At 40.6% G+C, this 13709-nt stretch overlaps 1 protein-coding gene across 2 annotated transcripts in view; it reads left to right on the plus strand.

The window, feature by feature from the left end:
• sema5a (sema domain, seven thrombospondin repeats (type 1 and type 1-like), transmembrane domain (TM) and short cytoplasmic domain, (semaphorin) 5A) overlaps positions 1–13320 on the plus strand; it is a 223847-nt gene extending 210527 nt beyond the window's left edge. The window contains exons 19-23 of one of the 2 annotated variants that reach the window (XR_004927321.1): positions 70–225; positions 4210–4254; positions 6429–6640; positions 10528–10775; positions 11976–12054. Coding sequence is in view for 1 of the 2 variants with exons in the window: in XM_012857340.3 (XP_012712794.2) it covers positions 70–225; positions 4210–4254; positions 6429–6640; positions 11976–12095 (533 nt within the window). In the remaining variant the exon portion in view is untranslated. Of the gene's footprint in view, positions 1–69; positions 226–4209; positions 4255–6428; positions 6641–10527; positions 10776–11975 lie in introns of both variants that reach the window. The other variant, XM_012857340.3, reaches the window with a different exon arrangement.
• The last annotated feature ends 389 nt before the right edge of the window (positions 13321–13709 follow it).

The following is a 13709-nucleotide window of genomic DNA, read 5'->3' on the forward strand; positions in this document are numbered from 1 at the left end:
TTTCAATGCTGTGCAGACTCACCCTCAGCGGGCTGTGACACATTCTATCATCGCTGTTTTTTTTTTCAGAGAGCTGGTCCAGCTGGTCTGAGTGGTCCCACTGCGACTCCAGCGGCGCCCAGCTGCGAGTGCGTCACTGCAATGTCCTCTTCCCCACTGGCAACCAGTGCTCAGGAAACAGCAGCGAGACCAGGCCCTGCTCTCCTGACTCCAATTTTATACCAGGTGAAAACACGCACACTCGGATGCACTCCGCTAGTACTGTCGGATGTCACTTTTGCATGATTTAACACACAGGTTAGGGAGCGGACCCACCACCATCCAATGCTCACAGCAGTAATTCAGTTCATTTCCAAGAATCCTGTGATAATTAAGTGAATTATTGATTTCTCTCAGGGAGGCCTTAGTATGTTAGAGGTCAGGCTGGGAGATAATTCAGCCTTTTGGGCTGGAATAGAAAAACTCGGAAGGACTCATGAGCCTTTGGTGTGATTATATTGGGAGTGTGAACTGTGCTGTTTCAGTACCGCAGAGATATTTGCAGCCTTGTCAGTTTATGGGGAAAAAAAGCTATTTTTTTTTCTAAAACCCAAGAAATTACGCCTTTGTTATGTTTTTGCCTGTCAAACGAGGGAGATTTGCTGTTTCCATGACGCCCTTATCTTTGGTGTTTAGCAAGCGGGAGTGTTTCTAGTTTTGTTATCCTAAAGTTGTTTAATAAACCAGGATAGATGGAGAAAAGAGTTCAGACAGAAAGCAAACCATTACTGCCCATCTCCCTGAACAAACCTACCCCAGAGGAAGATGAGCAGTTCCAGCCAAGAAAGTAAAACTTTGGATGATAAGATGCAGTTTCTTTCTACACAAGACAAATGTATTTCAGCTCTGGTAATAGTTTCCAAGCATAACAGAGAAACCCAAAGGCTGGGTTAAGACACACATATTGGAGTCGTATGTGAATTGGCTGATCCATTGGAAAGGGTACTTTCTCATTTTCATGTGATGAGAATGATTTCAATATCAAGCGCAGCTCCGCTACAATTAGAGGTCACTGATTTAATTGAAGGGGTGAGGGAATGAGGGGATAGAGCAAAAGCTTTGGGTTCATCTGAAGGGTGTAGTGATTATTGTCTAGGACGGAGACAGGGGGTTTCTTTCTTTGTCTCTTCGTGGGTAAATAGCGCGGCAAAATTAGGAGGTGGAGGGAGAAGATAACAGGGATGGGTAAATGGCTTGTACTTGTGTGGCGCTTTAACTGGTCCGACAACCCCAAAGCGCTTTACACTACAGTTATTCACCCTACCTTTGGCTCAACACAGGAGAGCTACCTCCTCAGGACAAGACTCTGCTGTCCACTTACACCTAAAGGACAAAGGACACTCTTTTGAGGACCAAAATGTTCACATTTTGGACAAAGAAGACAGATGGTTTGAAAGGGGTGTGAAGGAAGCCATCTACGTTAAGAGAGAAAACCCAACCTTAAACAGAGGAGGAGGCCTTAGGTTCCAACTTTCAAAAACTTACAACACAGCTATATGATTAATTCCAGCCAATCATCACCTTAACTCTCACCCTCATATGGGTGATCAAAACATTGTTCCTTTAAGCCAGGCCAATAACGACCCTAACGACTCCTCGTTACAGAGGAGTGGACCAGTTTCGGTTCAATCTGCTGGCTTAATGGCTTTAACGACTGCCCATTACTAAAGGGTGGACCTATTTCGGTTGAATTAGCATGTTATCTAAGCCATTAAAAGGACTTTGTTTGGCAATGGTATAAAGCTTGTTACTCCACATTACTCCAGACTTTTTGAATTGAGAAAGCTTCCTGGAGAGGAAGCGAAACGTCTTCTACTACGGAAAACAAGTCTAGTTGCTTTGTTTTTTTTACTTTTTTTGGAATGACCATGACCTGGATGACTGAGAATCTTCACCAGCATGGGATGAAAGGGTTCACAAAGAGAAATGAGGAACACGTTCAAGATAAATGGGTTTGTGACGAGTGAGATGAAAAAGAGATGAAAACATGAATGTTGAGGATGTGAAGAATGAAACTGAGTCATAAAGAAGGATCAGAAAGATGAGTGGGATGAAAGGGGGTCATGGATAAGCAGGATGGTAAGAATCAAAAGGGGCCATAAAGAGGCTTGAAAATGATCAGTAGGAGCCTAGAAAAGGGATGCGAAGAATGAAAATAGGTCCTAAAGAGGGATGAAAAGAATGTGTCAAAGGAAATTAGTGAGGTAGATGAGGATGATGAGTGGGATGAAAAAAAGTGTCGTAAAGAGGGAGGTGGAGGTTAAATAGCATGAGAGGGGGGATCTAATGCGGGATGGCCGAGAAGTAAAGAGGTAATGAAGATAGGTGAGGATCCTGGGCTAAGGATGAACAAGAGGGAGATGAAGAAGTATGAAGTTGAGAGTGAGAGACGTTCTAAATGATTAAAAAAACAAATGATCAGACGCGTGACTGAGCTGTGGCCTTGCTCCCAATTACACAGCAACACAATAACTACTTTAGGGTGTTAGAATGTTTGCTTTGAGGCATATTTAGTAAGTTTTATGTAGTGGAAAAATGTTAAATTTAACTGTTCACTGGATTAAATCAAACATTGCGTTACCAGGCAACTATCAAAGGTTGGATAAAACCTTTTCTGCACCAGAAAACCGAAGCGTTTTGTAAGCAATCATATTATTTTAACGGCATCATTTACACATAATAGTAGATGACCTCTGTAAATAGTTAGATCAGTGCAAAAGAGACTTCAGTATGTGTCACTCACTGAGTAACAAGACAGCATGTTTCTGCTCTAGCTCAATTTTTACATTTCTTATTTCCCAAACTACTGCTTTCTTCTTAAACATACTTTAATCTGCGTATCCATCTCATAGCTCAGCTTGTTGACCAGGCTTTCTGAAAATGCGATGGTTAGAATAATTATTTAATGTGTGTCACAAATTAGTTGCGACAAAAACAAAAACATTCAAATGTTCTTGTCAGAATTAGTGCCGTGCAGAATGTTTAATCAGCGCTGATATTTTCCACTTCAAATGGAGCTTTTGTGATTTTTTATTTTTTTATTTTTTTATTGTCCACATTTCTGTCAGGCAAAATGTGTGCGATCCCCCTGCCGCCGCCCCAATCACGATCAACAATGCAGGAACACTCAGCCGAGCCGGATTCCAACTGGTAGCTGAGAGCAAACCTGCTGTTCCTGAAACCATCTCATTTTTGCTCCCATCAGGACTGCCAGGCTTTTAATTCTCGCAAGAAAAAGCGAATGATTTACAGAGATTGTTTTCTGTTTCCGACGTTATATTTTGTCAAGTGGTGGATCGGTGGGTAGAGACAGGAGAGGATGCTAGTCGTGCACAGAGGAATGTAAAGCCGGACCCCTGTTTTTTTTTTTCTTTTCTTTGATGAATCTATGCTGGCTGCCTACAACAAAGAGCGGGACAAGTTAAGAAAGATAATCAAATTCAGCAATGATGATAAGCCTTATTATATACTGCACACACCCTGCTGTCTTTCTCACACTGTTAGTATTGACATCGGCTCAGACGGGCATCTCCTTATTGACAGTCGGTAATGTGAGACACCGAAAAGAATTGATCCCTGCATCTCTGCTAAACAAGGATCATTAAAGCTCCTCCTTTCAAGAAAGGATACTTGTGCCTCACGTTGCAGCTGCACCCGAGACGGCGGAGCGCCGGACGTATTTTTGTTATTCACCGCGTAGCACAACCATCTGTAAGTTTAACAAACTTCTGATGAGGTTAATTATGCAGCAGAACAAACATTTGACTGAACCGCACGGTTGTAACCTTCCTGTATCAATTAACGAGGATATGATCCTCATTAAAAAAATCTGCAGAATTATCCGTCTGCACTTTTATCACACCATCCATCCCTTTTTATGGGAAAGGTAGTCCATTAGGGTTCATTAGCAACGTCTTGTACTTCATTTCCTTCTAATGGGAACTGATACTTTTCATAAACCACTCGAGGTGCCACAGCCGTGATGAGCTTTGGAAGTTTTAACGATTATTTGCTTGATAACTGAACGACGGCCGCTCGGCGTGCTCACCTTCAAGAGAACGAGTTGTTGGTGACACAAACATGGCCGTGTGCATGTGCTAAGGTGTTTTTTTTTTTGTTTTTTTTGGTGCTAACTCTTCTGCATTTTTGCTGCTTCCTCCTCTCCTTCAGAAGTCTCCATCGCACGCTCCAGTCAGGAGGAGAGGCGCTGTGGAGGTAACTCATATCTGTATGTGTGAGTGTGAGTGTGAAAGAAGGAGAGGGGGTATAGCATCTGGCATAACACATATTCTGGGTAAAAAGAAAGTGTTTCAGTCTTCCAGAACTTTGCGCAAGTCTGCAAAATGTACTTTGGTAAGTTATTAGAGGGCCGTTGTTGTGAAAAGAAAACTGGTTTTGTATTTTACTTAAATATTTGGAGTTATGAGTTATGGGTCTGATCAGTTATTGGCATTAAAAATTGAGATTTAAAAATATTCATGTAATCAAATTGCAACTTTTATGTATTTTATAGGGATTTCATGTGATAGCTTAACAAATACATCATTGTGCAGTGGAAGGAAAGCAATACATGGTTTTATGTTTAATAATCTCAACCCTTCTTACTCTGATACCCCCAAAAAATTCAGTACAACAGTCTACAGAAGTCAACTAAATGGTATACAGAGTCCATCTGTGTGTCATTTCAGTCTTTGTATAAATTCAGCAGCTCTGTGAAGGCACCAGAGGTTTTTTTTTTGGAGAACATTGGTGAACAAACAGCATTTTAAAGACCAAGGAGCACATCAGACCAGTTTGTGGAGGAGTTTGCTGCAGAGTTTGGTTTTAAATAACATCAAAACCCTTGAATACCTCACAGAGTACTGCTGGATCTATTATATGATTATAGGAAGAGTATGTTACTGCCATGAGCATAGTGCTACCAAGACATGGCAGTCCAACTAAACTGAAAGGCTGTGTCAGGAGAGCATTGTCACGGAGGCACCCAAGACACCTGTGTTACCTCTGGAGGCGCTGCAGAGAAATGTGTCAACGATCAGCTACTAGCTGTGCACTATACAAACCTGGCTTTTAGGAAAGAATGGCGAGAAGAAATTATTTGCTAAAGAAGACTATAGGGAGTTTTACTTCTACTCAATACATGTAGGGCATGCAGCAAACGTGTGGAGAATGGTGAGTCGCTCAAATGAGAACGGAATCAATTCAAGCACACCTCTTCCATGCTAAAACATGGTCGGGGCAGGATCATGTTGTGAACATGAACATACCCTCCAAGCTGGCTTTTTAAAGCATATGTATGTTTCAGAATGGCCTAGTCAAAGTCCATGCCTAAATCAAATTGACATCCCACATCTACTGTGACTGAGCTTGAGATGTTTTGCTTAGAAGAATGGGAAAAACTGTGTTTATAGACGTGCAAAGCAGATTAAAACGTTGAATGAGGTTTGCAAACGTATTTGGAGTAAAAAAGTGGTTACACTAAATATTGAATTTGCTGAATACACATACACGCTATACGTTTTTTATTATTTTTAAATTAATCTGAAAACTGTAGGCCTGTCAGTTTCTTTCAGCATTACTAGTTTAGCTATCAAAAAGAATCTTAATAGAATATAATAATGGTTGTGGTCGCAAAGTGTCAAAAAATTTAATTTTACTTTTGTGATGCTCGGCGAATAATTCCAATTTTTTTCTCATTTTTACTGATGCTTTTTTTTCTCAGTCTTTGTAAATTACGAAGAGGATAGTTTCATATTAAGTGATTTTCCAGGCAACATCTGACCTTACTGAAACTTGACATTCTCAAGTATATCATGAAATTCTTCATGAAATATTTGGAAACTTAGGTTCTGGAACCTTCATTGAAAAGTTCATCCAATTGCTACTTAAGCATTAATTTACAAATAACTTTAGAAGTGGGCAAAGAGCTCGCAGTGTCTTTTTTTTTTGGGAAGGCAATGCAAATCTTTTAAACACAGTTTATTTATCTATTTCATTTATCTGACTGAATAAACCCTTGGTTGGTTTTAATCGTATGAAACACTAAGGAAAAACATCAAAAATTGCCTATTTTTTTATTTGTACTTGTCATTCCTGCAGGATTTTCAATGCAACATTTAAATACAGTATTGTGGTAGAAACTGAATCAAATATTTCACATATTGTTAAGAGTCAGAATTTTGACCCAGACTTAGTGAACCTGTAGACATAAAGTGAGTTAAGGTCCATTCTTTTTACACTATCTTGAATCTATATATAGCAAACGGAAAATGTAAATTTTAAATATTAATAGTAACCTTTAATTAGCAGTTTTCTCTGTAAACATGTAGCTTATTTTTTTGAATTGCCCCCTGCTTCCTGTTTACGCCTCCCCCCCTTTCTCCCTTCAGATTTCAACCTTTTCCACATGATCGCCGTGGGCCTCAGCAGCTCCATCCTTGGCTGCCTGGTCACCCTGCTCGTCTACTCTTACTGCCAGCGCTACCAGCAGCAGTCCCACGACGCCACCGTCATCCACCCCATCTCCGCCGCGCCGCTCAATACCAGCATCACCAACCACATCAACAAACTGGACAAATACGACACCGTGGAAGCCATCAAGGTCTGTAGACAGATGTGCTCTGGGTCCACCGTGCATCAGCATATGACAACTGTTCACATGGGTAGAGGCAAAGATAAATTTGGTTTAATCAGTGGATGTCACACACCCCCTTTGAGCCAGTGGGTAGTGGCAGCTGTGATCGAATTTAATGATCTTTTCTTACTGCATGACTGTCACTGTCACACCCCCTTCCCGTCGCTGGCTGACACTCTCTGCCAACGTAGCAGGCAGGCAGTTGTACGTCCGTCCTCTCCGCGTCTGTGTCGGTGTTTTGAATCTGTTCTGTTTCAGCGGGGCCGCACTGCTTTCCCCTAAAACCCCTAACACAATTAGCGATCCGACATTATGTATAATCAGCAACGGTGGCCTGCGGCTCGACCGGCTTTCTGGGTCATGATTGCATCCTAAAGTGCAGATAGTCAGACGTATCAGAGCCGGTTGGAGTGGCCCAGCTAGTCTCCTGGCACAAATAGCCTCTTATCCACTGACACATTCAGGCTGTTTGGCCGGAATGGGCTGGTGATTAGCGCTACTCTACAGACTCTCTATGCTCAAGCTCGGGTTTTATCTGTGATACGGGAGTGAAGTGTCTCGACAGGGTGTGCAGTTTTTACCCACAAAACTAGTTTTGGAAGCAAAAAATCTAGTCAGACTTCGGCCTGGTGAACTAATGTTATCGTAACCAAATAAAACTGAAAAAGAACGCATAAATACTTTTTTTTAACAAAGACAATAGAAAATCATATACAAAAAAATTACTGATGTACTTAATTTTAGACCTTCCTGTCTAAAAAACTAAAATGAGCACATTTTCTTGTAATATGTCTCATTTTGAGAGATAATAGATAGATAGATAGATAGATAGATAGATAGATAGATAGATAGATAGATAGATAGATAGATAGATAGATAGATAGATAGATAGATAGATAGATAGATAGATAGATAGATAGATAGATAGATAGATAGATAGATAGATAGATAGATAGATAGATAGATAGATAGATAGATAGATAGATAGATAGATAGATAAAAAAGATAGATTTTATTACAAACTCAAGGTCCAAATTACAAAAACGAACAAAAGAATAAAAAGTACAATAATAAAAGATTCCTAGCCGTTCAAAAGGCAATTATATCAATGTCTCCAGAGTTTGCAGCAGATTTTCTGTGGTATTAATATTTTTAACTTTGTAACAGACAAGGTTTCCAGAGAGACCGAAAAACAACTATATTATGGTAAAATAGGGGTGGACGGTAGAAAGATTTTTTTTGTCTGTGTACAATTACAGCGGGTTGAAAAAATGTTGTGTGCCGCTGTATCGTCCATCAGGCACATTCTGCCTCTGCAGTTTTATACTCTGGCACAAATCAGTTTTATTTTCCTCCTTCTGCTTCAGCTTCATAAACCAACGTTTGGAGCACGAGTGCACTTTTATTTGAGCGTTGTCATGTTTATCTTTTAAATCCATAAATATTTTTAGGTCACAACAGCCTGGGGTTGAGTGTACTTCCAAGTCTTAAGGATGCACTTAGTAAAACGCCGGCTGCACGTGACACTAGCTTGCAGAACTTCAGAAACGGAAGAAATCTGTTAAAAAGCCGCTAAATGGCCCCACGATGTTTTGTCATGATGTCCAACCCTAGATTTTGAAAGTCCTTTACCCTTTATTGACATGTAACCTAGTTTTACCTGAGTCATTAAGGAAGACACGGTTAAAGCTGCTGTCTGATTGAAGTTTGTGCTCATTAGCTAAGTGAATGTAAACAATTTGGCGGCTATAAATTATGCATTACAATTGTTTTGTTTTTTATGTTTTGTTTTTTCAAAGACGAATGATCAAACAACAACCACGTGAATTTCCAAAGCAATAATTGGGAGCAAGTTTGAATTCATTGTGTCTCTTACCCAGACATGGTCAAAAGTTACATGTATACTGTTGAAATGCAGACAAAGGCACCACACATGTATCATGCTGGGCTACAAGTCAAGGACTCAACGTGATATTTATGATGGGATTTAAAAAGTTTCCGAGGAACAAGTTTGACATAAGATGACTGCTTAATCTGCTGTTTTGCTGCCATTGCTGAGAATAAGCTCTGCCACCTTGGTGCCCTAAAAAGGGTGTAAGTGAGAGCCAGGGGGGCGAGTTTGGGAGAGGGGGGTGGAGGGGAGGCTTGATTAATAGAGATCTTGCGCGGGTTAAACGTCGAGCTGCTGCATTTTGAACTAACTGTAAATGTACCAGTGTGGTTAACACCAGCATATTGCACATTACAGCTGTCTAGTCCATTTGTGATCAAAACAAGTAGCCCACATTCAAACGTTTTCAAGAATTAAACCGGTTTACTTTTTGAAAATATTAGTGGGAGCGCAAGTTTATATGCGAGTCATTATGTATTGGCACTTGAGTGTTTGTGGACTGAAGAAAATGCCAAATCAATCTGGATATGTGCAGCGAAATTCTTGTTTATAAAATTCACGGAAGTTGTTTGTTGTAGGATTTACTCCGCTGTGGAAAAAGAACGGTTCAAACGCCTCCTTAAAGGCTGGAAATTAGTACGACCTCCGTGACTCAGGATAAAGGAAATGACAAACAGAAACAGTGAGCTCATCCAGTAAACAGGGATGGAAATGGCAGTGTATTGAAAGTAGGTAAAAAAGTCGGCCTGCTTTAGCCCAAATTTGGTGATTTTACCCACCTGTACAAAAAAAGAGAGAAAATACATTGCAAATCTTATTCACTTTATTCATATAGTAAACTTAATTATAGTATTTTTTTCTGACAAATATGCCAGGTTTGCTTCTATTACTTGAGGCCGTATACCCTAAGAGGAAGTCACAGATATCAGACGTCTTCTAAGTAAATACTTTGATCTCTCTTTGCAAAAGTACTCCCATATATGATATATATTTGTAGCCTTGTCAATACCTGAGCAGCTCCTTTGGCTCGGAGCAAACTTCTGTGAACGTAATTTCTTCAAGGGTTTGGTAGACGGCGTTCATCTGTCATACAATTAGAGTCAGGAGCATCGAGCATAATTCAGTTAGGGCCGTTGCAGATAGAGGCAGATATGAATGCAGACAGTCGGCGTGCAAATACAAAAGGAGCTGTATGACAAGTGAGTAATGAGTCATTTTCCAAAAAGCGCACTCTGCCTCCAGCTCTCAATCAGAGAGCCTAAACAACCTTATGTTGCGGTGAAGTTTCTACTAATCAGTGGGAAAAAAACCATAATATGCATCCTTTTTGGCGATTATGCGAGTAAATGATGAACAGAAGATACAGTCCTGACTTTTTGACTCAAGACTCTTCGAACATCGTTTGTATGCACCAAAAGTTAAAACAGCCTTCAGGTTTGCTATAGGATTCAGCTGCACCTTTACAATTCTTTGAAAAAAGTATTTCCCCCTTACAGATATCTTCTGTTTTTTGCTTTTTTGTGTCACACCATCACACTACCAGCACCACGTTTGACTGATATGACGTCTGAAATGGTTTTAGTTTTACGCCAGCTCTAATGGGCAACAACCCTCCAAAGAGTCGCCCTTCCATCTCGTCAGTCAGTTTGTGTTGTTTTTTACTTCTTTTGTCAGCTGTGTTTATAGCCAACTAACTTTACCACGCATGTCCTTTCCAAGAAATATTCTTAATCACAGTTAATTCATGGTTTAACAAGATGGGTTCAGCCAGCTTAAACAGCTCGGCCTTCAACACAATCAACATAAAAACAGAAGAAATCTGTAACAGGGCGAATACTTTTTCACGGCACTGTATGCTTAGTTCATCGTATTTCTAAGGGTCGTTTTAGATCAAATGTGCTCTTGGCATTATTTTTTTTATTTTTTTGAGGATGACTATTGCCCGTTCCTCTCCTTCCTGCAGCCAGACGTGTCGGTACTCTTGCCTCTGGACGACCCTGCCATGCACCAGCCTCTATCTGCTAACATGGGGGTGTCTATGCGTGGACTGGAGATTTTCTACTAACCAACCTCCTGACCTCAACAACATCCCGCTTCTTGACTCCCCACGCCAAACCCCAACAACTCTTTGACCCTCTCATCCAGTACTACTTCCTCTTCCCCAACGTGCCCTGCCCTTCCACTTCCTGTGGCACTTCCTGTGTGTGGCAGGTTGGGAGCACAGCACTCTCTCTTCTCTTTTTTCTGCTCAGATCCCCCCCCCCCTTCATCTCTCCATCACGACTGCCTCCCTTCTCTCTTCCAGCTTGCGAGAAGGCAGTGTGTCCCTCCCTTTTTTTGTGCTTACATTTGCATGTCTTTTTCTGTTTGTCCTTCATGGTATGCGTTATTTTCTTATTGATCATTTGAGTTGATGGTCTGCGAGGGAACTCTCGCTGTGATGTCGGTGTTTTAACCTCCTCTGTTACCTCTCTATCACTAGCGGCACTTTATCGTTCAGGTAAATTGTGTCTGCTGCACCAAAAACTCTGCCCTAATCATTCTTAAGCCTGTTATGAATATGCTGGAAGCCAGAGAACAGGGTAGATGATGCAAGCAAGCATTGCTGCACAGCTGTTTAAGGGCAGCCAAGCGGACACCTGCAGAGACACATAACTGTCTTTGGTGCTGCAGAAGAGCTGATTGCTTTCCCTTTGTTTGCAAATCACATAACGGGAACGCAGCAAAAATATATGAGTTTTTTTTTTTTTTTGCCCAGCACACTTGTCGGAAACATCCATCAGCTGTAAATGCAGCATCATCAAGTGTTCAATTACACTGCCCCGAGGGACTCCTATCATGCTTCCCACTACAGCAGACTGGATATGAACACATCTATTTGCCAAATTGCTGATGTTGTACTGAGCGGCACATCAGAGGCTTGTTCCATGTTTACTGCGTCATGCAGAAACGGACAAGACCCCCCCTCCCACCCCCACCCTCCACACCCCCAATGGTTCTTCCTTATTGTTTAACAGAAATGTGACGCGCCTTTGATCGATTTTTATGGCTTTGATTGTCCTGGAGGACCGACAATCCGAGGGCCATAAAAACCGCTGATGCTGGGTATTAGAGATGACAGAGGTGGACATTCGGATATGCATCAAAATAATTTAGCCTTGTGGCGACTTCTCATTTTTCCAGCCTGTTTGCAAATGCTCTGACCTTGCTCTGTGAAATGTATGTTCCATTCACCGAGCAGTCTCCCATTGATTTATGTTGCTCCTTTGGATTTACTTTTACCTTGCCATCTGGGCTGAATAATCACTTGATCCATATGTTGCAAAAAAAAAAAAAAAAATGCCCATACTGACTTCTATCCGTTTCTCCTCTCCATCTATTTTTCTTTTGTTCTTTTCTTTTGTTTTGCAGGGCTTCAACAAAAACAATCTGATTCTGGAGGAAAGGAATAAGTACTTCAACCCACAGCTTGCCGGGAAGACTTATACCAATGCATACTTCTCCGATCTCAACACCTATGATGACTATTAACCCCAGACCTCTATAGCGGAGATCACTACTACCCTGTTGTCCAGTTTGACTGTTTCAACGTTCCTTGTGCTTTGTATTGAGATTTGTAACACCTTCTGCGCGGCAGTCCCACTTCGGAGCTCGATGGCAGCTGGGATGTAACGAAAACACGAACACTCTGGTGTTGCCAATTGGAGGAAATGCCCACTTTCTCTCAGGTGCCTTTGGGGGTACACTTGGAATAGCTGGACTCGCAAAGAGAAATGGACAACTTGGATCTCCAATGCTCTGGGTGCTTTGGCGGGGTGTCATCCCATCTGATTTTTTTTTTGTTTGTTTGTTTTTTTTTCTGAGGCCCCTAGAACAGACAAGCAATTGTAACTATGGGAAATGACCACAAACTGCTTTGCATGACTTCATCCGACGTGTTCGCTCTGCTGTCCCCGTTGCAGTTTGCATGATGGATCACATTCCAGGGTTCCAGAGACAGTTTTTATGCTGCTCTTGGTTATGGGATTATCTTCAGAGGTCCTAAAACAAAATAGTCTGTGGGAATGACCGGTGGTTTTTACCATTTGCTCCAACGGAAAAGTCCAACCTGACAGTTGGGTCAATGTCCAACTCCAGTCGTAGAATCAGGATGTAGATATTTGATGTCTGTGGTCAACATTGTTTATCTTATTGTTTGATTTTTTTGCTTCATCATTTTTACAGCAGCTAGAAAAATAAACAAGCTATCAATGTAAAAAAAAAACAATATATATATGTTTTCGTTTTTTATGTTTTTGTACAGGTAATTTTGTTTAAAGCCTATGTCTAGATTTTCTATGCATTTACTCACCAGTTCAAGTGTTTAGAGAAAAGCAGCATTGTGTTTGCATTATGGCAATTATTTGGGAGTATTCATAGCAGGTTGAATCAATTAAGTCGTTCCCATTGTACTTTTTATAAATATTTTGTAAAAGAAAAAGGGGAAAAAAACACATTGTTTTTGAATTTTGATAGTGTTCACTATTTTTTTGGGGCTTCTAAGTTATGTGTTTGTGAAAGCAGGATGTTATCGGCATTAACTATACAGATGGAGCGTAGCAAGTACTGTTTTCCCGAATCCCAGCTTCAGTGCTACTCATGTACCGTAATCTTACTTTTTTATCTACTTGGTTCCTTTTGGTTTAGTTGCGACTAACTCTTTTTACATGTTTGCTTGTATTTTTGTGCATAAATTAAAAAAAAGCTTCCTACAAGACATGTCTACTGTGACAGAGATTCCCACTTTTTGTTTGAAATTTATCTAATAACTGTTGGTTTCTCCTTAGGTGAAGATAGCCTACTTGTAGATAATGATCTAAAACTTGTACTCTAAACTTTGGATTCTTACAGTGGCTAGGTCCCGCATACAAGTGCCTTGCGGATGCATGCCTGCTACTTAAACTTTTTTTATTAGTATTTTGTCATGTACAGCCAAAAACTTCAATTTCTTTCATATGTCAGATCAACACAAAGCAATGCATTATTGTAAAGTGGAAAGAAAAAGAGGTGGTTTTCAAACAAATAAAAAACTAAAAAGTATGGTGTGCATTTGTAGTCAAGACTCTTTTGCTGCAATTATAGTTGCACGTCTTCTGGGATATGTCT

This window comes from Fundulus heteroclitus, chromosome 21, assembly GCF_011125445.2.
Source record: "Fundulus heteroclitus isolate FHET01 chromosome 21, MU-UCD_Fhet_4.1, whole genome shotgun sequence".
NCBI classification, from domain to species: domain Eukaryota; kingdom Metazoa; phylum Chordata; class Actinopteri; order Cyprinodontiformes; family Fundulidae; genus Fundulus; species Fundulus heteroclitus.